Consider the following 21755-nt stretch of genomic DNA (forward strand, 5'->3'; position numbering starts at 1 on the left):
AGCTACATCACGCTATAAGTGTTAATGAACTGTGAGAGTTGAACATTTCAATCTTTCACAGAAAACTTCTGATTTTTATTTGTGATTTGTGGATGCTGGCTGTTTTTCAGAGTCTGGAACCAGAAGATTAACCTACAGGATGTTACAGATGTTCAATGGAAAGCATATATAGCTCTTTTAGAATAGGTTTGGGGAAAATAAAAGTTTATTGAGCAGAAATTCAAACCATTTTGTTTGAGGAAGAACATGCTGTTAACATTTTAAAAATAAGAGATACTAGATTTTGTCCAGATTTATTTCAGATCACTGTGCTGCTGCCTAGAGCTTTTTTTGTACTATTATACCATTAGGTGTGTTCTTAAAGTTCAGTAACTCAGGTTCTAGTGTTATTTCTGCAATAACTTTAGGCTGTTGTCCTCAGGAGCTGACAAAGCGGGAGGTTGAATATATCGCACTGTCGAGGGACACCACAGAAACCGACCTCAAACAGCGGCGAGAGATCCGCGATGGCAGCGCTTTTTATCTTGACCAGGCAAGTTGCAGTCACACACCACCTAGTCATGATTCACAAGTAGTTTGAAGGAAGTCGTGGTTTATATTATGAAAAATCAATGTGTGGATTGTTGTGTTTCTAATCCAAGTAGAAAGTCCCTTGCACAATAATCTCGTTATTGGCATAAATGTTATCTTTATCCAAATCTAAGGCTACTCTGTCTCTTAAGAGTACTACAGGGTTGATTTAGACAGACCATTTTTGGTAAGAGTAAGGTCCATTCTGTGCAAGTTAGATAAGCACTGCCGTTGCTATTGTCTTCCTCAACATTTGCAGTACATTAGGTGTATGCAGAAGATTAGGTGAATCTTCTGATCTAGTTTAATTGTGAAAGCATCTAGTTCATGTGTTTAATGACTGCTCTGTGTTGTGAAACCCAAGCACAGTAAAGGGAGACAATTGGGAGATTTGATTTGAAACTTCACTGTTGACCGGGAATAAAATAATGATTTAAACACTCTTGCCATCCATATTGCTCCAGACCAGTAGCTGATATGCCACAGTCACAGAATGACTTGGGTTAGGTAAGATTTCTCTTCATAGGTTATCAGTGGAGATTTCCTTTCTGATTATGCAAGTAAAATTCACACTTCATGTGTAATGTCTGTTTTCGTAGATACCTAAAATTTTTACAGAAGTTAGGTTTCTGGTTAGATAGGATGGGAGAGTTGCTGTGATGCAGTATGAATTTAAAGGAGTTATCTAAAAGAGTTTTTGGTTGGTGATGCAATAGAGGTTAATGATATCACCATCATAAAGGTGTTTCGTGAGAGAAAACCAGAAACTTTGTTCTCTCTTTTAAAGAATCATTTTTCTTTTTTTTTTTTTTCTTAAATTCCCAATGATCTCCTTTTCAGCTTCCAAATTTTCAAGAAACCTTTAAATAGATTTTCTTGAAACCACAATAAATGGCTTTGAGCAGAGGAAGATCATCAGAATGAAGAATTAAAAATTAATCTAAAATATGTTTTATTTCAGTTACTTCTGGGACTTCAAATTATTTCATTCTTATCTGGAAATGTGAGGATTGCACAATAGGAGATAATTTGAAGCACTGTACTCTGTTTTAGGGCTGTAAATGGCTTCTCATTTACCAGAGGATCAGAGCATTTGTGTAGGTTCTGGGATTAACTCATAGACTATTATCACTTCCACACCTGTCTGCTGTTAGGGGCAGCCTTATCCTCACCCTTGGTACAGGATAGTCAAGGCAATTGACCCATGGTGTAATAGCATTAATTAACTAACATCTGTAAGAGCCGCTGCGTCAAGGACTGTAAGAAGCTCACTGAGATGTGAGATGGTCTGTTACTTGTGTATTTGTCTGTAGACTTTGATCCCAGACTTTGATTTGTACAAAGTGAGGCTGTCTCACTCTGCTTTGAGTCATCTCACTCCAGCATGAACACTCTGGGAAGATTTGCTTCTTAAGATCAAGGTCTAAGATGACCACCTTCCTCAGTTGGTTAGGAATTTTCAGTTGAAAGGTTTTTGCCAGAATCCAGCACAGCCGTACTTCAGACCAAGACTTAGCTTTAGCAAGACACCAAAGTACTAAAATCTGTCGGAATCTGTTGCATCTTTGCTGAGCTCGTGTTTTACTCATCATATTTATAACCAATGTGTGTTTAAGCTTTGAATGGAACTTAGGAAAAGAAATACTTGGTATTTAGATGAACACTTTTAAAATACTGGAAATATGAAAGATGAATCTCCTAGATAATGATGTTCCAGCTGAGGTTTTCTCATCCTGCATTTTTGTTACATGCATAAAATATGGCACATAGTTATGTTTAGAACCATCATAGTCTAATTATTCCATTCTATTATTGAGCTATAAAATTTCACAGATTACACTGGTGCCTGAATTTCAATGAGTTAATGGAATGATTTTGAGGTTTGCAGATGCTGTACTAATTCAGAGCATTACAGAAGCCTGACACTACTCTTCTTTAAACTACAAGCTATTAACTGAGATCAATAGGAAGCACAAACAAAATATTCCCTAAAGAGCTTGGATTGCTTCAGTTGACATAGCTGAGACAAAGAAAAGGTGAATTCATGTGAGTGACTGAAGGTAGTAGACTCTCCTTTTCAGATTTTTGTACCATTTCCTTTCTCATGCTTGCCCTTCATGTCACCCCAGAGAAGACAGCAGAGCTTGAAAGTGTGGTTTCCAGGACATCCTGTGTCTGAATTCTACAGCTTCAATAAAACTTATCTGTTGTTTAAGATATAGGAGGCTCTTTGTAAGCAAGTCATAATATACTGATGTAGTTATTTTACACTTTGAATAATAATACACTGTAACAAAATCTGGCATCTTGTGACCAGAAAAAACTTTAATTTAGTGACTCATTGGGTTTGCAGACACAGAAAGATTTACAAAGTTGTCTCTGAGTGACTGTTAAGATATTGTAGTTGTTTATAGCTCCACATTTAATAGTGACAGATTAAGTGCTGTAAGTTATTATCTCAGAGGTTTCAAAACATCTGCTATATTTTAATATGAAGTTATGGAATATGATTGCAGATACTTAATTAAAATACATTGGAGAGGCAGTCCTTTGGAAGCAGTTGTTGAAATTCCATATTGAAGTATATATTGAAAGGCCAGCATATCAAATATTCTTGCATATCAGTATTTCTTAGTACTAGAGTGAATCAAGTGGGAGAGTTGGAGTTAGGTAGTTAGAAGAGATATCTGATGAAGGCTGAAACAAAAGGGGTTTATTTACCTCAGAAATGGATCATTAAAATAAAGGTAAACATTGAACTATCAAATTCACTGCCAATTAAAATCATGTAAAATAAAGAATTTGTGATGAGATAATGGCAAATTATTTGTTTTAATTCATGTGCTGACAGCAGAAAATTTTGTTTGCTTGTCTTTACTTTGGGCCATTAATTTTGGCTTTCAGCTGTTAATTCACTGTTAAAAGCCTCAAAATTTTCATTATTTCTATTACTGAGCTAATTAAGTAACCTATTGGTTTTATTCTCTAATTTATTGCATGGTTTAATTATATTGTATATCAAGTAATTAGAATTACTTTATATTACATAAGTATTCAAATGGCACCTTCAGATTTTACTTTTATTGATAGAAGACTTGTCTTGCAAAATGGCTTTCTGCCTCTATAAATCTGACAGTTAAGCTGTCAACTTCATTGAACCAGTAAGAAGATTCTAATAGCCTATTGTATTTCCAAAAATTAGGGAACTAGATTTGAGGTTTTTTGTCCTTTTTTTTCCCCATTTCTATATAGTTTTGCTTTTTCTTTTGTGTGTACAGCTACATAAGTCACATCTCTGGTTTAAATTCTCATTACTGCAGCCTTCTGCATTAATAATTATTAAATCTAAGGAAATCCTACATTATTTTAATGTAGCAGGTGAATTTGGGAGAGCAGCTAATCCACTTTGTTAGTGCTTGAGAAGTGTATTGCTCCAGGATTGTGTTGCAAAGGACATTGTCCAGAATGCCCATTTTTGTTTACTCTTTATCTTCCAGCATTTGCATTATGAAGGAAGCTTCCCAAACACAAACCATGTAATAAAGTGCACAGTCTTTTCTCTTCAAGACATTCAACTTAACTGAGGCTGGAATAAGTAGAAAGATGTCATAAGGTTATGTGCTGAACAATTGAAAGTATGATGTCATGTTTTTGAAGATTTGCTGATTGAACTGCATCCACTGAGTGGATATATATGTATTTCACTGTCATTTCTGTCTGTACAGAATTAGACTCTGTTTTGCAGTGTCTTTGAACTACGTGAACATACTCATTTTAGTTCAATACTTTTACATCCCTAACTGCACCAGCATCCTAAGTTATACAATGGCAAAATGTAAAATTGATTGTCAAGATACCAGAAGAATAATCTTCTGACATGGCTCGAAGCACTTCATGTAGTAAACAATTAAACACCTGAAGTGACAAAAATTACTCCTTAAACTATACTGTCTGTAAAATGAACATTACATGAAATCCCCTGGAGTAGCACTACCCAGTCTGGAGTTTGGCTTCTTTTAATCAAAGCAGATTAGAAAGGGAATTATAAAATAAGATGTGAGATTAATTGAATGAAATTATAATAATATTGGAGAGTGAGATTATAATATTTGAGAGTGTGTGTGTATGTGCATATGTATGTATGTTTGTGTACACAGATAAAAAACTTTCTATATTTTCTTAAAGACATGTAAGACTGATTCAGCTTTTAACAAAAATTAACCACTGAGTGAAAATTGTGTGATTCTGTGATTTATTAACTTACTGCCTTGGAGGTGGCAGTGAGTTTTTGATGTGCTGGGAAGTTAGCCACAGCCACATTGTCACAAAGTATAATTTCATGGGCTGACTAACACTGCAGTGTCTGTGTACCTAGAACAAGAAGTAAAATAGTGAAGTCTGAAGAAGGAAGAGACAAGCAGTGCACTCAAAAGTGTGAATGTTTCTATTCATTTTCTTAGTTTCTCCTTCAAAGAAGAGGAGACAAAGAGAGAAATATTAGGTAGACATCAACAGTATTTGGATGAAATTAATCTTTGTTGATGTTGGCATAATATATCTTTTATCTAAAATAAAAATGCATGTTAAGGAGCTCTGTATGGCAGCCTTTTATCTCATAGAAGTGATTTTGGTATAATCATTTGCAATACTTCATTCATGCTTCTTAAAGTGTCAGCATTCAACTGGATTTGTTAGGCTAGCAGCTCAGACTCTGGTGTCTTGTTTTGATGTGCAGGGCATATAGATGAATATCTGTGATGTAATGTGAGGATCATGTATTTGTAATTCCTTATAAGAAGTGTGAGATTCTTTTTTCTTGCTTTTGTATCTGTTACATGTATATTCCACTTCCTTTTCAGCTGTTATTTCCTACTATGGGGAAAGGAGCAATAGTTTGTAATACGTGGGATCATAATATCCATAGGCAATACGGACTTGATGGATGGTGCTCTGAGTCAAAGTGATTTAACAGTGATAACTAACTTCAAAATTGTTAGATATCTGTCAAGTATGTAATTTTCTTTTTATTTTGCTGCTCATCAGGAAGAAAAATTTAAATTGCCCTCCTCCCTTATTCCTGTACAGAAAATAAACCTTGCCTAGGTTTATTTATTTGTAGGTTTTTTTACTAATAAATCTGTTAAGAACCTCAGTTTGCCTTCTGCTGGGCCTGGTTTCTGGCCACGAGGCAAAATGTTTCACATACTTGATGTAATTGTGCTCTCTTACTAAGACCCTTGCTGTAAAGCAGCTAAAGTAGCTGGACCCTGCCAAGGCAGGGACATAATTTCTTGGAAATACAATTTGCAGCTACTGTTGCAAAAACACCTGACTGTCATGTTAAGGTAAGGGGTAATGGAAGTAAAACCAGATCACTTGATGTATGGTACTTCAAAAATGGAAAATAAAATTGTGTGGAGGAAGGTGAAATCAGTGACTGGGGAAACAAAAATCAATGACTGAAATGAAGGACTGTTCCAGTTCTTGTCACATTTACATATTTATTCTCTCATCATATGTTGATTCATTTCCTAGGGTAAATTTTTCTAGCCAAGTTTTGTGATTCGAAACTCGAATAAATTTATTTCTTTAGCTGCTTTTCATTCTGTGCCATGATACAGCATCATGAAATAGCTCCTCACCAGTTCAGGCCATTCATCCTCACTGAAACACTAACTGCTGCAGACTGCTGGATTCCCTCTTTGGATACTAGCTAGCCTGGCTGACAGTACTCTGGTATACTGCAATTTCTCTGTCTTTTGTGGGTATTTAAATAGAAAAAGGAGTGGATAACAGGATCTGCTCTGTAATTTTGCTAAACTCACAGGAGAAAAATAGCTATGAAACCTACCCAGAAAACATTTGATTAACTCAGTAGGGAGATAGGCAGAATAGTGATGATGTAGCCCCCTCCTCCATTACAGAGGGTGTTGAATTAGTTCTTAAGTTACTTTTTAAATTTGACTAATCGTTTTAGTTACTATTACATTGATTTTCATTAAATTTGAACATCACATTTGGAATATGTGTAACTCGGTATGTTTGAGGCCTAAGCTCAAAAATGCAAAACTGTAGCTAATCATCATCTACAAAGTAAAAATTTTTTGTTACAAAAGATGGGATACACTTTTTTGGATGGATGGTATGCCTGTTTGTTATCTCATCTTGGAATGGCATTACACATTCATAACTTTTTTTATTAAATTCATTTTATTTTAAAGAACTAGCATAAGATTTTCAAAATATTTATTAAGGAAAAAGATGGCTTTTTCATTAAAATGTGACATTTTAGTTTTTAAAGTGGCTGAATGTGGCTTTAGTAGGCCTGTATCTTACTGTGAAGTTTTTGCTGATACTTTTACTTTGGAGAAAGCCTTCTCATATTCAGCCATTTACTGGCAGTCCTTGTCAACTATGGAAGTCCCAGGTGACTGGAAGTCGGCAGATGTGACACCTGTCTCTAAGAGCAGTCAGAGCAAATTTGAGATTGTAGGATTCTATTACTTCAATCCAGTAAGTAGTCATCTATTTTAGTGTGGCTCAACAGGCTTCTAGTTTGCTCAACTCATGGGGGAAAACAATAGCTAGGGAATTAAGAGGCCTTGAAGCTGAACAAATACCTTACAATATAGCCTTTGGTAGAGACATACCATTAGATATGTCTTTTACACATATCTTGAAAGTCTAAAAAATTTTTTTCCTCAGTAGGGGACAGTAAAAGCTCCTCATATTCCGTTCTGCTTCTCTGTCCTTTTTTTTTCCTATTATCCTTTACTTGTTGGGTAGTTTTAACAATTTAAATTTTAGAGGTTGGATTAATTGTATTTGACTTGTGGAAATGAACTTAGAAGATATCAATTTCCTTTGAGTTGTGTGATGTTTGTTAGCATGGTAGGTTACAGGGACTCAAACCTCTCATCTATGGAAGGTAGACTGTACCACATATTTAATAGTTCAAGTTTTGTCAACCTGCTGCAGCCAGTCACCATTTTGTTAGCTCCAAACCAGCCCAAGTTTTGTGTTGTCTTTACCAGATGGTTGTTCAGGATCTTTTTTCATTGTAAGCGACATCTGGACATTACGTTGTTGTGATGTTTATGAGCTACAGACATGATTGGAAAGAATTGGGTGGGTGAGTTTGTGTGGGATATTGTGTGGGTGGTGGGAACAAGATATTCCATTGGAAGGGACATCTGAAATGTAGGCTGCAGATGCAGAGAATCCTTACCTCATTTGTTCTTGTGTTCACTGAGTTGCTTGTACTGTTGTTTTTCTGTGTTCTTATGGTTGCTGTGCTTGAGATGTCATTACAGGGATCTATATTTCAGAGCAGGAGCAAGTCATCATCTAAAAAAATCCTAAATTGTACCTTGAGGTAGCTCCTGTAAAAGACACAGTTATTGGTTACTGTTGAGCAATTTCCAGCCTTTTAATTATAAAACAGTTCTGAAATGTAATCTGTCCATCATATTCTGAATGCTGCCTAGATCTGAAAAAAGTTCTTTGGAGTTCCCCAAGAGCTCCAAGAACTCCAAGAACCTTCCTCACGGATTTCAGGACAACCAGAATGTTCTGGTGTGCATTAAGCATTTTCCTGAGAGAAAAGAACTACCACTTCAGTTCTGGTATGTGAAAACTATACTGTTAAAATTCTTGTGGCTTTACAAACTATTTTGGTAAGCTATGTAAAAATGTCTTCTTTCTCCAATATTTTTGCATTTCAGTGTGTGCATTGTGGTGAGCTTTTTTCTGTCCTTCCTGTTCTGACACTATATAACTTCATCCATATGTTTATACACTGTGATTTATGTCAAAATTGGGGTTTACAGCTTCCTGCATTTTCATATTTTGCACTGCTCACCATAATTCAGCTACAGTGAAAGGCTGCCTGGAGTTGTCTTGTTCCTAAGGTGTTTTTGCCTTTAAAGATAATTTTTTTTTTGGTAGGTGCAGTGTGAAACCATTGTAAGCATTCTGCATAATGTATTTGTTGCATAAAGCCACTACAATGAGAGCAATGCTCTGTGAAGTGTTTTTGCTCCCAGCCTCTGGTAGCTGCAGGTATTCCCTGGAGCAGGTATCCAGGTTACCAGCCTTCCCGAGCTCTGGCAGCACAGGTGGGAGGCAGCAGCATCTGTCCTCTGATGAGCAAAATAGTTCCTTTGCTGCAGTGACAATAAATCTGCAAGCAAACTTTTAACAAATCTTTCTTGACCTTTTAACAAGAATGAATATGTTTAATCTCAGATTTAGTGACAAGGTTACATGAAATAAACCCCCCCTGTCAAATTTGTGGTTTATGTTAGATGTTTAGAGTGAACAAAACTAATGAGAGAGGGAGTCAATGCAACTCTCTCTGGGTTCTCATTATAGAGTTGTGAAGATTTGTTTCTTGGAAGAATTTTTAAAAATAATTTTCAGTGACAGATTGCAAACTTAGTTTCCTTCCTCTGATTTTTTAAATGCGTTTTAGCTCCCATACCAGTCCATCAATACACAGCTAAAACTGATGTTTTCAGAGGTTGCCTTGTTGTATGTCTAGTTTATTGGAAAAAATTACTACTCATTACTACTACCTCATTACTACTCAGAATGCAGAAACAGTGTGAATCAGAGATGAATACTTCAGCTCTTATGGTCTTAAGAGCAGACTTAGGCTACTTTGCACAAAAACTTTAGAGGCAGATGAAGTGTGCACTTACTTCATTGTATTCTAGGGAATCCAGTATATTCAGGTATGCTTTGAAAATGGAAGAAACGACATTGGAGTAAATTAGTGACCAGGGGGTGGTGGTGGTATCATTGTTATGAGGTGTCTTTGATTAGGAAATAAAAAAGTATGGTTGTTCATTCAACCTTTCCTGAATCTGATCGTAAAAGGTGCATATAGGTAGGCAAAGATAATTTGAAATTTTATTTTCCTGAGAAATAGAATTTTGAATTAAAATTTCGAACAAATTTAAATTTTGATCCTGTAAGCTGATGATCAGCAGTCAGCCCAGTGTATGTAGTAAGCTGCTTCTCTGGATTGCAATGCTAATGGAGAACATTCTCTTTTTCAAAATTAATGATTGTTATACATTTCCTTATATTTGCTGTCTACCCCTACAGCAGATTTTCTTCATATACCAGTTCAAGAGAGAGGTTTTTGTTAGTACTGGAAGCCTGTTACTTCAACACATCCATAGTGTATGTGTGTCTCAACATGAGTCAACAAGATTCTATGGATACTCAAAATATTTTGAAACCATATGAACAGAATGTGTATTTTCCTCTGACTAGTAAAAATCAGTCATAAAGTCTTCATAGACTTATAATATGTAGAATCCAACCAGCTTGGCAAATAAATTGTTTGTTAAAACAAGTTCTGGCTATGTCTCCAAGCTGCATTTAGACAAAATAGCATTTTGTTCATGCCAGGTACTGGACTGTCAGCTGGAGACTCAGGTTTTCTATTCAAGCAGGTTGGAGCAGATTTTTGGCATGACCAATGACCTTCCTAGGGAAGAATGTTAGTAGAAAATTTGTTCTTTGTACACATTTTATGGGATGAGGAGAGAGGTGATTTTATGTTGCCTGTTAGGTAGTGTATGATGTCCCAAAGGAAGAAAAAAATTCATTGCTTTTTTTGAAGAATTAGTTGTTCAGTGGAAGAGAAATAATCTGAGGTTTAGTCCTTGTTTAATGGATTTATTCTTATTTTAGGTTCCTCGGATACTGATTATGAGGCTAAATATAAAAGTGTTGTCTTTTTAGGAAGGGAACTTGATCTGGGGATCTGTGCTAGGATTTACGAGTGCTTTTTTTCAGTAATGTTTGCCTGAATCCAGATTAGTTGTATTAATAATTAGGAATTGTTTCCATCGTAATAGTGATGTGAAAAGTTTACTCCATGGCTAATTTGCCAGTTGTTAGTTATGCTTCTAAATTGCACAGAAGTATCTTGATTTGTCTTACTGGTTAGTGTTGTGGTGGTTTAACACCAGATAGAAATTAAACTGCAAATAAGCCTCTCCCCTTTCCCCCTTCCCCTTCTAGTGAGAGAGGAACAAAGTCCAAGATGTGGGTTGAGATAGCAATTTACTGAAAGCAAACAGCAATGGAATAAGAAATGCACAGTAAAAGCAGCAATATTAGCAACAAAGGTATTAAAAAAAAAAAAAAAAGAAAAAGGTGCTTTACATGCAAAAAGTGTTCACCACCTCAGCTTCGTTCGGGTTTGCCCAGACAAAGACAAGATGGTGAGAGCTCCCTCAGTCAGTGCTTCCCATCCCTAGCTCTGAGACAATGGGGAGCAGTGATGGACAACGCCCTGAAAGCCAGGTCACAATATGCCATGCCACCTGTTTCTGGACAGTTCTGCTGGGACTCTGTTCCATGTGGCACTATGGCTTTTGACCAGTCCCTGCCTCTGGGGCTTGGTTTGGGCTGAGCTCCTGTTGTCCTGGTTTTGCTGCCACTTCATTCCCCAGGGCCACTTCCTGCACTGGCGCCTGCTGAGGTTTGGCTCTGTGCCAGCTTCACCTTTTGCCAGGCTCCACTGGGCTCAGCTGCTTTCATCACCCTGAGCCACACTCTCCTGAGGGATGGGATGGGAAGGGCAGGGTCCTCATGGCTGGTCCTGGCTACCTTTCCCAGAGAGAGAGTGGAGGCAGTGTTGCACCCGTGGTGTGTGCTCACCCTTGGCTTCCCCTGAAGCCACACCTCGTGGTGACCTGTGTGTTATAGAACAGCAGTCTGGGCAACCCGTGTGGTTCTGAGCTCCAACCCCTCTCTGAAACCAGGGCAGGTGTCTTCTGTGTCTCCTCGGATGGGTGTCTGAGTCAGTTGTGTGCTTTAAACCCATGCAGCAATTAATTTGTTGTGCTGAACACATCTTTGTTCCTACTTTATCTGTATGCATTTGTCTTTTATGCGTCTGCTTCCATATGTAATTTTTGGTTGGTTATTTTTGTATTCTGGTGCTTCTTCATTATTCTTTTTCATATCTTCCTTCTTTCTCACTGACCTATTTTTTGGCATCTATTGTATTCATCAGTGATTTTCATCTAGCATTATATGACAGGTTCTTCTGTAGGAGTTTATAGGAGACATGCTGGGAAAAGATTTCATTTGTTCTCTTTGCAACTGTGCTTGTGTCTGAAATTGTGTTTAGATGTGATAGGAATGCAAAGAAAGACTCTGGTGCCTCTAAATGTTGCCTGTGCCCAAACCTGCCACATTATTATCAGCTTAAATTTCTGCAAATCAGAAGAAGACAAGAATGCATTGTATTTCAGAGTCTTTTACTGGGCAGTAATTATGAATATTAGATATCAAGTGTACTTAATGTACTTGAGTTAATGTCATTGTAACAAAGTTGCACAAAATCATCAGCGCCAGAGGTTAATTTTACCTTTTGGCTCCACGTAGGAAGCAGCCATATATAAACAACCAATAACGTAGAAAAGAAACTGTTTTCTAACCCTAAGTTTTCAAAGGATTATCAAGTTAATGGCTGCATTTTTATTCTGGTTTTGTAGAGGATTGTACTCAGTCAGTGAATATAATTTTAAATTAAATGATTCCTTTTAATTTTATTACTCTTTTAAAAGTCTGATTACTTGTGGCCCTATTTTGCTTTCATCATCCCTGTTTGGTTTCAACACACATTCTAATCAAACTAAAGTAATGTACTGAGGATGAATTATGCTGATGAATATTCAGAAAAATATAAGGGAATACTGGACTTTTTTCTAAACGTCTTAATATGATGTAAATAGGTAAAACCCCCTTGATTGTGTTTTCTGTTAAAAATGCTATTTCAGAATTGTTTGGTGGTGTTAAACTACCTGAAAGTAGTAGAAAGAATGAAAGAATATTATGTGACATCAACATTAAAGGATGTTTGGTCTAAAATTCTGTAAGGTTTTGTACCTTATGCTGTTGGTACAAAATACTGGAACTTCTGTCAGTCCCCATAATAGTTAAGCAGTAAAACTCCTGCTCATGAATGTGTCACCCTTCCACCACTACTGAGAATCATGTTGATTCTTACAGAAGTAAATGTTGTTTTGGGAAAGTTCTTGGAAGAACTTGGAGGTTCTTTTTCAACAAAAAATTGTTTGAATTAATTTTGTGAAGTTTGTTAAAATGTTGGGGGACTTTATATTTTTTTCAAAGTGTGCAGTTCGTGCAGCTACGGAAGGCAGAATCCTTGTTCTGGAAGGCTTGGAGAAGGCTGAGCGGAACGTCCTGCCAGTGTTGAACAACTTGCTGGAGAACAGGGAAATGCAGCTTGAAGATGGTCGTTTTCTCATGTCTGCAGATCGTTATGACAAACTTTTGCAGGTATGGAAATGCTATTTGAATTTCCTTTTTTTTTTTCCTCCTCTTCTTGGTAGTGCTGGAATTTTGTTGTGAAGGAGGGAGTACTTAGAAGTCAAATGGGGGAAATTTCACCAAGGTTTCAATGGTTTTTTTTCTATGTTGTCTACGTATGAAAAAGAGTAGTCCATGTTAACCTTGTATGAAGCCTGTATGTTTCTAAAATGGGAAAGCCACAACGTGAGAGTAACTAAAATGTCCTTGTGAAAAGATATTGAAGTTGAACTTGTTGCCATGAAGTTCAGATAATGCTTCAGCATGGCAGTAGTCTTGTTGCTAAGCTTTTAAAATATTAGGATACCAAAAGAATGAGGTCAAGATGAGTATCTCTAGTCAGTATATTGGTGCTGTTTGGCCTTTAATTTACAAAAGTATATGTAAACAGCAGTCTAAACTACAGAAAATGGTTAGAGGCTTTTCCTTTGATTGGAAATGGATTTCAGTGTCTGCTGTCATTAGTGCTTTAAGTCATTTTCCTTTCTTTGGGCTTTGAGTCCCACTGCTTGGAGGGATACTCTTCAGGATTTTTCTTTTATTTTTTGACAGTTTCAGTAGTGCTTTGCACCTTAGTTCCATGTACTGTAGTTTCCAGTCACATACCTGTCAATCTGATACCTGCTTCCTCACCTGCTTCCTCATGTTTCTATTCTGTCACACCTGTGGTTAGGTGTATGATTCAAACCCATGTGGCACAGCAAAGAAATTTGCAATAAGCCTTCAGATACCGATGTCCATCATATTAGGTTGCCAGCTGTGCTGAAGTACCATCAAAAAATATTTTTTTAGTATTTAATTGGTAGATGCAATTACTGGAAGCATTATTATTATATTTCAAAAACAAGCTTTTAAAATGTAATTGTATTTAAAAAATTAAAATGAGAATTCAAACTAAGATTTGGTTGTAAAACGTCTCTCTTCTTTTAAACACTTTTCGGATGATTAAATGTTTCAAAACTATGGCCTCAGGCACACTGATAATAGTATATGAATTAAATAAATCTCTTGCTACAATGCTAAATTTAATATTGTTGTTCTGTTGTTTGGGAACTATTGTATTATATAAACTAATGTTCAATTTTGCTTCTCCTGTGTGAATAATTACTGAGCATTTAGGTCTGAAGGAAATGTATTCATGTATAGTTTCAGGGAGGACTTAACTGTGTGTGATATGGATAGAGAGCATTTTTTTTATGTCCAGAATCCTTTACTTGACATACTACAACATTTCATGTCCTAATGAGGGAGAATAATGGAGCTTCTAAAATGGAGATTTTAGTTGCCTTTACACTTATAAGAGAGGGAAATAAAGAAGAAAAAAACTTGTTCATTGTAGCACACTTTTAATGTTTTAGAATAAAATATATTTTGTGATCAGTTTATTTTCTTTTCTTTGTAAAAAGGTCTGAAAGTCGTTTTTTCTGTGTTCATTTTGGAAAAACTTGTTTTTATCATCCACAGATTTGACCAGTTGAAGTCTCTCTAGTTATTGCATGAAAGACGAGAACATTTGAGAAATTGCCACATTTAGGCTGACGGGCTGGGGCTTTTAATTGAGCTGGACCTTAGTCATTATAAGTTTTTAATGATGCAATGTGGGCTCTTTTTTTCCTGTTACTTTGTTTAAATTTATTTAGGAGCATACCAAATCAGAGTTAGATGCATGGAAGATTGTTCGGGTTAGTGAAGATTTTCGAGTGATAGCCTTGGGCCTGCCAGTACCTAAGTACTCTGGTAACCCTTTGGATCCACCCCTCCGCTCTCGATTTCAAGCAAGAGATGTTTATCATCTGCCCTTTAAGGTGAGTGTGGTAGACTGGATCATTTGTATTGAGTAGAGATAATATTCTGATGTTATGTTTTACTTACCTCATCTCTGAAAAGAATTATTGAGTAACACATTTATCTTGAGGTGCATTTTTCATATTTTCGTATTGCATAGTAAATTCCTGACAAGTCTTAGAGCTGCCATGGAATGTTGCAGCAGAAAAGTAAATTCCATAGCACGGCCCATTAAAGAAAGAATTTGATCTTTTTTTTTTTATTCTTAAATAAAATTAATTCTGTGTCAAGGAGTAAATAGAATCCTCATATCTAAATTAGAGGGAAAGATAGAGAATGCTTCATATCATGACCTGTGACCCACAATATGATGCCAAAATTAATTTACTCTGTGATTTTATGTTCTATTTCCAGGACCATCTTCAGCTTTTATATTCAATTGGATCAAACATTTCCACAGAGAGGTAATTTTTCATAATTAAAAAAAAGAAATTGAATGAAGAAACTATGTCCTTTCAGAATTCCATGCTATTTTTGTGCCTCTATAACTGCATAGAGACCAGAAGTGAAGAAATTTTTAATATGTGTGGGCATATGCTTGCACAGCTTTTTCTATGCAGCCTTCATATAATGAATCCTTAGTGCTTTAGAACTTCGGTCGCACCTTACTTGTATGCGCTCAGAAGTAGTTTCAGCATCTTTTACTATATTTAACTTTTTATGCTCTAGTATTTTAAATACAGATAGCATGTATAAAACTCTGTAATTACTTTTTCATATGCAGAATTTCTCAGCTCCTGTCTTTTGCTACAACTCTCTGCTCTCAAGAATCTTCTACATTGGGACTTCCAGATTTTCCTTTAGACAGCTTATCGGCTGCAGTTCAGATTTTGGTATGTGCATACATGTGCTGTGAAATCGTATGGGTTTAAAATTGCTCAGAATTAGATTTGGTTTATTCATGTTGTTAGAAGAAGATTAACATGAATATTAAAAAAAAAAAAAAACCTGAAAACACTAGGAATAGTTTGAGGGAGAAAAGTCTCCAAACATATAGCATAATACTGAAGAACAAAGTATGGTATGATGTAAGATTTGTGTTGTTATTAAATATATGTATCTTAGAGCTCAATTTATTATTTTACCCACTCTGGTAAATCACCTTACCAGGCTTCAGGGCATGTACAGTTTATCTGATGGCACTGAGGTAGCAAGTAGAGAGAAATAAAAACCACAACCTAAAAGTGCTTTGTATTTAATGTTACATATGTAAGTCAGATTGATTGCATTACAAAGATACCTGTTGCTCTCCACTGACACCCTAAAGTACCCAAAACAAATGTGGGCATAGGAAAGAGTTAAATTGTATGAGAGGAGGCCTACATTAGGTCTTTGGGCTGACTGGTGGATTTAGAAGAAACAGAAATGGAGAATTATGTGAAGATGCAAGCTGTACAGTCTCAAAGATGCAGTGCTTCCTGACAGCTAAGTCCAGAGAGAAATAGGGATTGTATATCCACAGAGTTCACAGGGACAGGTCAGGCAGCTGAGGACTAAAGTTGGGTCAGTCTTTCTGCTTTCCTGGATAGTCCTTTGTCCCTTGGACTTTATAATTCCATGGTAAAAAGTCAAAGACAACATGGAAGGTGCCTCCTGACGAAAGTCAGGAACATGAGATCTGTATAGAGAGGGGTTTGTGCCCTTTCATGTGCAGGAATGCAACCCAGGAGGGTAAAATGCCAGGAGAGTTTCTCAGACCCACTCTCCAAGGTGCAGGTGTCTGTAGAAGGAGCTCTAGATAGTTCTCTGTTGTCTCATGTGCAGTCATTTTATCTATGGTACTGCTTAGCAGCACTTCACTTCCTACATATTTTATTGGATTATAAACATTAAAGCATATTAATTACTTGTGTTACTGTGGTGCACAATCCCCTCAGTTGTGCTGGATACTTACAGAGAGAATTTGTTTTCTGAATTAGGGGTCCTACATTAGATATTAAAAGGTGGTGTAAATTCAAGCTCGGTGAAATGAAGTAGTATTTGAAGGGCTTTGGGAAAAAATATTGTTGGATTTTGAAATAAATTGCTAATTTTTATTCTTTGAGCTGCAAAGTGAAAAATTATTTTTAAATGAATGCCAGATGGCTTTCAGAGTTACAGAAAGAAAATGAGCCCTAAGCTATTATCTAAACTATGGAGTGAAGGAAGCATTTTATTTTACATTAGAGAATGTGAACTGTTACATTGCATGACAGTGTCTTTTTTAGGTAAATGGAAACTGTTTCTTTTAGAATTAGTTTTAATCACTTGGATTTCTAAGCTGTGCTCAGTGATTTCGAGCTACATCATTTTTCCTTTGTATGTTGGGTCAGTGCCATACTCTGCTTCTAGTTTAGTTAGTCTGTTTAAAAGTGTGAAGAGAGTGCATTGTGATGAGTAGTTTCTTATCTTCTGTCATAGAGTCACACAGTCCCAAAACATAATTTCTTAATTTGAGAACTCCTGCCTGACAAAAGGGATTTTTTTTGGTAAGGTCTTTTTCTGAAGAGGCTTATTTTATACATTCCATTGTAATTATTACTAATTTGAGATAATGTGGAAAAATTATATGGTATGTCTTTATATATAAATGGAGGACTTTTAAAATGCAATAAAAGGCTCCCTAATCCTTAAAGCTGTACATTTACTATAGTGCAATAAATGATTTATTTTTACTGGGTTTTTTAATGTGGAACATTATAAATAGTGTTACTGCTTATAAATTGAATTATGCATTTCATAAAATATGCGTCTCCTGGTTTCATTTCCAAGGAACTCTTCTTTCAGTTGTGTGCTTATGTAAATCCAAGTGTATAACTGAAAATCAGTCAATTTTATTTGAATTGCTTTATTTGCTTTGAAGCCTTAAAAAGATAGTGCTGGTCAAATGACTGTTTTCCACTAGTGTTACACACAAATAGTCCTTAAAAATTTGCAATTCAGTTTTGAAGCAAACAATCTATATTTAATCAATTGAGAGAGAGTTTGAAATGCCTTTTTTCTACCAGGAAAGGCTTTATGCAGAGTGTCTTCAGTAGTCATAAATGCATTTCTCTTTCTTTACTGCTGCAGCAAAATAGTCAAATGTGTTTCTAGTTCAGGCAGCAATTGACAGAAGAGTTAGTACTTAAATCTAATAGGGAGATAGTAAAAAAAATAAAAGGTTCAATATAATAGAATCAAAATTAAGTACTATAAATTCTGTGAAAGTGTAGATTATTATTGAAATACAGATTTCTTGTCATGTGTTTTTTTTTTCTAGTACTGTGAGACTCATTTACCTGTGGTGGGATTTGTCTGTCTTGGCCATATTTGTCTTTAGGTATCTGAGCCAGTCACTGTAGCTTCCATTTATGCAAAGGAAAGAAAATAATTTTTAGAACATAGTTCTTCTAATCTACTTTGAACACTTAAATTATAATGAATTACACCTGAGGAGTGCCTGTTTGGACATCTAGTCAAGTACTGCTTGTAGTGGTCCTTTGTATATTTCCCTTACAGTCTTATTTTAAGTTCAAAGCTGTGCAGAATTTTGGGTTAATGGCTGGTGATAGAATGAGCCAATCATTTCTTCAATTTTTTAAAATTTGAATTAGGATTCCTTTCCTATGATGTCAGTCCAGCATGTTATTGACCGGCTTTACCCCTATCATCTTTTCCTTGGAAAGGAAGGCAGAACTGCAGTCAAAGACATGTTAAAAGTAAGTATTGAATATATATTTATATTATAATTCTAGGGAGTGGTGGATTATGGCTGTAGTTCTCCTGATTAATGGTATGTCCTGGTTTAGGGCAAATTTATGAGGAAACTTCAGAAGTGGTTTTTTCTAGAAAGCAAATTCAAGTGGCCTCTCCCCCAACTGGTTCGGGAGGTAAACCTCCTTTGAGAAAAGTGGAAAAAAATGTTTATTTAACAAGCAAAGCACTCACAAACATGGAAAAATAAAGAACATAAAACAATGGAACCTCTTGCTGTTCTGAAGAGATGGCAAATTCAGAGTCCTTGGATGGGCTGCAGCTCAGCTTGTTCAGTCTCTTGTCAGTCCCTCCTGCACTGGAAATCACTGCGTCCTGGTGCCTGGTGGGCCACAGGTGGGAGCTCCTGGTGTTTGTCTGGGTTTTCAGCAGGGCTGAACAGTTCCGAGGAAAAAAAAAACAAAAACCAAACACAGTCCGGGGAACATCTCTGCCTCAGCTAGCTAAAAAGTAACTAAAAGCAAAGGAAAGCCCTGTCCTGCTGTCTTTGCTGCAGACAACGTGCACTGAGTGAGGAATGGGAGGGAGTGAAAATGAAGCTTCTGTGCTCACAAACTGCGCACCCCTGCTTCCTCCTCCCTTTGCTCTTGGGTCTGGTTGTAAAGGTGTAGAATTTACTTCTGGGCTAAACAGATGAATGGGGATACAATTCAGCACCTGGTACTTCAGGTCATGGTACTTCATTATTTCTGTATAAAAACAGGAATCTTAAGTAAATTAAATGGCTACATTATTGCTAATGCTTAAAACTTTTGTAACAGTATTTTTAAAAGCCCTCATAAACTAGTTAATTTTATTATGGTGAAAGGTGAAACCTCTATGATCTTTGGAATATTTAGACCTCAGTTAAAGACCACAGAAAAGTCCTCATTATATAATAAGTGGTTAATAATTTGAAAATAGTTATTTGTATGGTTAAGGTAATGCATAAAAAATACCTCTGGCATTTGACGTTTAAGAGAAGATTCTAAAAAGACTGTAAATATCGCATGTACAAAGTACATTCGCTATTGCATGATTATAGATTGTATTAGTCTCTGGATTTGGTCTGTGTTACTTTTTGTTGCTTCTTGTTGGTCAGATCTGTTTTGTCGGTTTGTCCATGTCTAATAGTAGCTTACAAAGCCTATAATTATGATGAGTTATTTTATTTATCTTTTAAAACTTAAGCACATTGTCATCTTTCTTTAACTTTTAATATGTTGTAGCAGTTACATATGTTACTGAAAATTAGCATTAAAGCATTTTAACCAGCTCGTTCAGTCCTGAAAATTAGATATTATTTCTACATTCATATTTAGAAATAACCAACTTTGTAGCTAGCAAATATTTGGTTTCCCTAAAACCAAGCTTATGTGCGAGGGAAATGTTTGCCTGACATCCCTGCTGACACATTCTTCTCTCCCCTCCTTTTTGCATTGGAGTTCAGTCCTATATTCCCTATGTAACTGGGCTGCTCTCCTACTTGTCTTCCTCAGTTTTGGGATGGACAGTCCTTGCATTTGATTAGAAGGTTGTCCTGAATGACTTGCTAGCTTTTCTGAACCATCAAAGCTGACTCCTGTGGGGTCCGACCTACCACTTCTCCAAGAAAGCCAGTATGGCCTGAAGTCCAGGACCAGAAGTAATTTGTCACTTGTCTTTAACTGTTGCACAGGAATTTCCATCTGAATATGAGGAAGAACTGCTTTATTGTGCGGGTAACCCAGCACTGGACCCCTGAGAGGTTGTGGGGTCTGTGTCACTGGAGATTTTCAAGAACCATAGGGTCACAATCCTGTGCCACGTGCTCTGGGATGACCCTGCTTGGGCAGGGAGGTTGGAGCAGATGACCCTCTGTGGTCCCATCCAGCCTGACCTTCCAGTGGTTCTGTGTCATGCTTTCCTTCCACCACAGTATGGGCTGGTTAAAGTTGCCTGTAAGATCAATCGTCTTTGTGTAAATAGACTTGTATCTGTTAGCAGAGCAGTAACAGTCACTTCTATTTTAATATGCCTTTATTTTAAATACTTTGTCGTTTTGTTTATTCCTTCAGTTACAGATGGTGTATGTCTTTGTGTTCTACACCATCAGCTTAATTTTCTATTTCTTTTCTTTAACTTTGTGTTGTGCATGCTTTTGCTTCTTGTATAAGACAGATTGATTTGGCTCATAAAACTTTCTTTCTAAATAATAATCTGCTTTTAAGTACTTATTTCATGGAATTTTCTGTGATAATTTTCCTCTTTTTAAAGAAAAAGTCTTCCTCATCACTACCTTCACAAACTTACTATGTCAACAAATACACATAATCTTATTTGGAATTTAATTCTATTTGTGCACCACAGATCTTGTTAAGCAATGAAACTTAAGAAATACAGAAAATAACTGGTTGTATTGAGAAACATCTGTTAATAATGATGTTATAACAATAGCAGCTCCAGAACTGTATATATTTTAATAAGAGATTATTTTTTGCATTCTATAAGAATGGAGAGGGAGAGGAGTCTTCCAGAAGCAAGACTCCTCTTTTTTATGGGTTTTGTAAGAGTGTCCAGGTAATAACTGCTACTGAATACTTCTTTTTGTGTAAAAGGAAATGCTAATCTTAACTGGGTGGTAACAGGAATTGAAAAAAAACCAAAAAATACTGGAAGTGTGTTGGCATTGATGGATTAATTTGTGTATTCAATCACTTCTTAAGCTCAGCTAACATTTAAAGAAAAAAAACCCCAATTTCAGATAATGGAATGTACAGTTTAGGTGTCACTCTCAGACGCAGATATGGGGGATATAGGATAACAGTAATATAGGATAACAAACCCTAATTTCAGGGTATTTTCCCTTCCAGTCACCTGTTGGAGCTGAGAATTGAGATAGACTGTGGTTATGCCAAACAGGTACTTTTGGCAGCTGTTAACTGCTGTCCCTGTTTCCTGAAGCGATATTCTTAAAGCACTTTCTTCCCAAATGTTGTCTTCAGCTTGGAGATATTCTTTCCTTATGCACCTAGCTTACTGAGGCAACACCAAGATCTAGGCATTATTTGTAATTCATATGCTCAGAAATGAAATAATGTGACATATTGACTTATGCCTTCCCTGGGAGGGAAGGTATTTTCTTGGGAGTGTTTGTGGATAAGAAGCTTCAGGCGAGCCAGCAATGTGAGCTTTGAGCCCAGAAAGCCAGCTGTACCCTGGGCTGCATCAAAAGCAGCTTGGCCAGCAGGCTGAGAGAGGGGATTCTGCCCCTCCATTCCCACCTG

The 21755-nt window shown here is 36.4% G+C and overlaps 1 protein-coding gene across 2 annotated transcripts in view; it reads left to right on the forward strand.

Annotated features, from left to right (window-relative positions):
- VWA8 (von Willebrand factor A domain containing 8) overlaps window positions 1–21755 on the forward strand; it is a 183037-nt gene that overhangs the window by 24503 nt on the left and 136779 nt on the right. For both annotated transcript variants that reach the window (XM_063149370.1, XM_063149371.1), the window contains exons 4-9: window positions 422–532; window positions 12733–12900; window positions 14571–14735; window positions 15130–15179; window positions 15500–15608; window positions 18351–18455. In XM_063149370.1, coding sequence (XP_063005440.1) covers window positions 422–532; window positions 12733–12900; window positions 14571–14735; window positions 15130–15179; window positions 15500–15608; window positions 18351–18455 — 708 coding nt within the window. The remainder of the gene's footprint in view (window positions 1–421; window positions 533–12732; window positions 12901–14570; window positions 14736–15129; window positions 15180–15499; window positions 15609–18350; window positions 18456–21755) is intronic.

Source organism: Melospiza melodia, chromosome 2 (assembly GCF_035770615.1).
Source record: "Melospiza melodia melodia isolate bMelMel2 chromosome 2, bMelMel2.pri, whole genome shotgun sequence".
In the NCBI taxonomy this organism is placed as follows: domain Eukaryota; kingdom Metazoa; phylum Chordata; class Aves; order Passeriformes; family Passerellidae; genus Melospiza; species Melospiza melodia.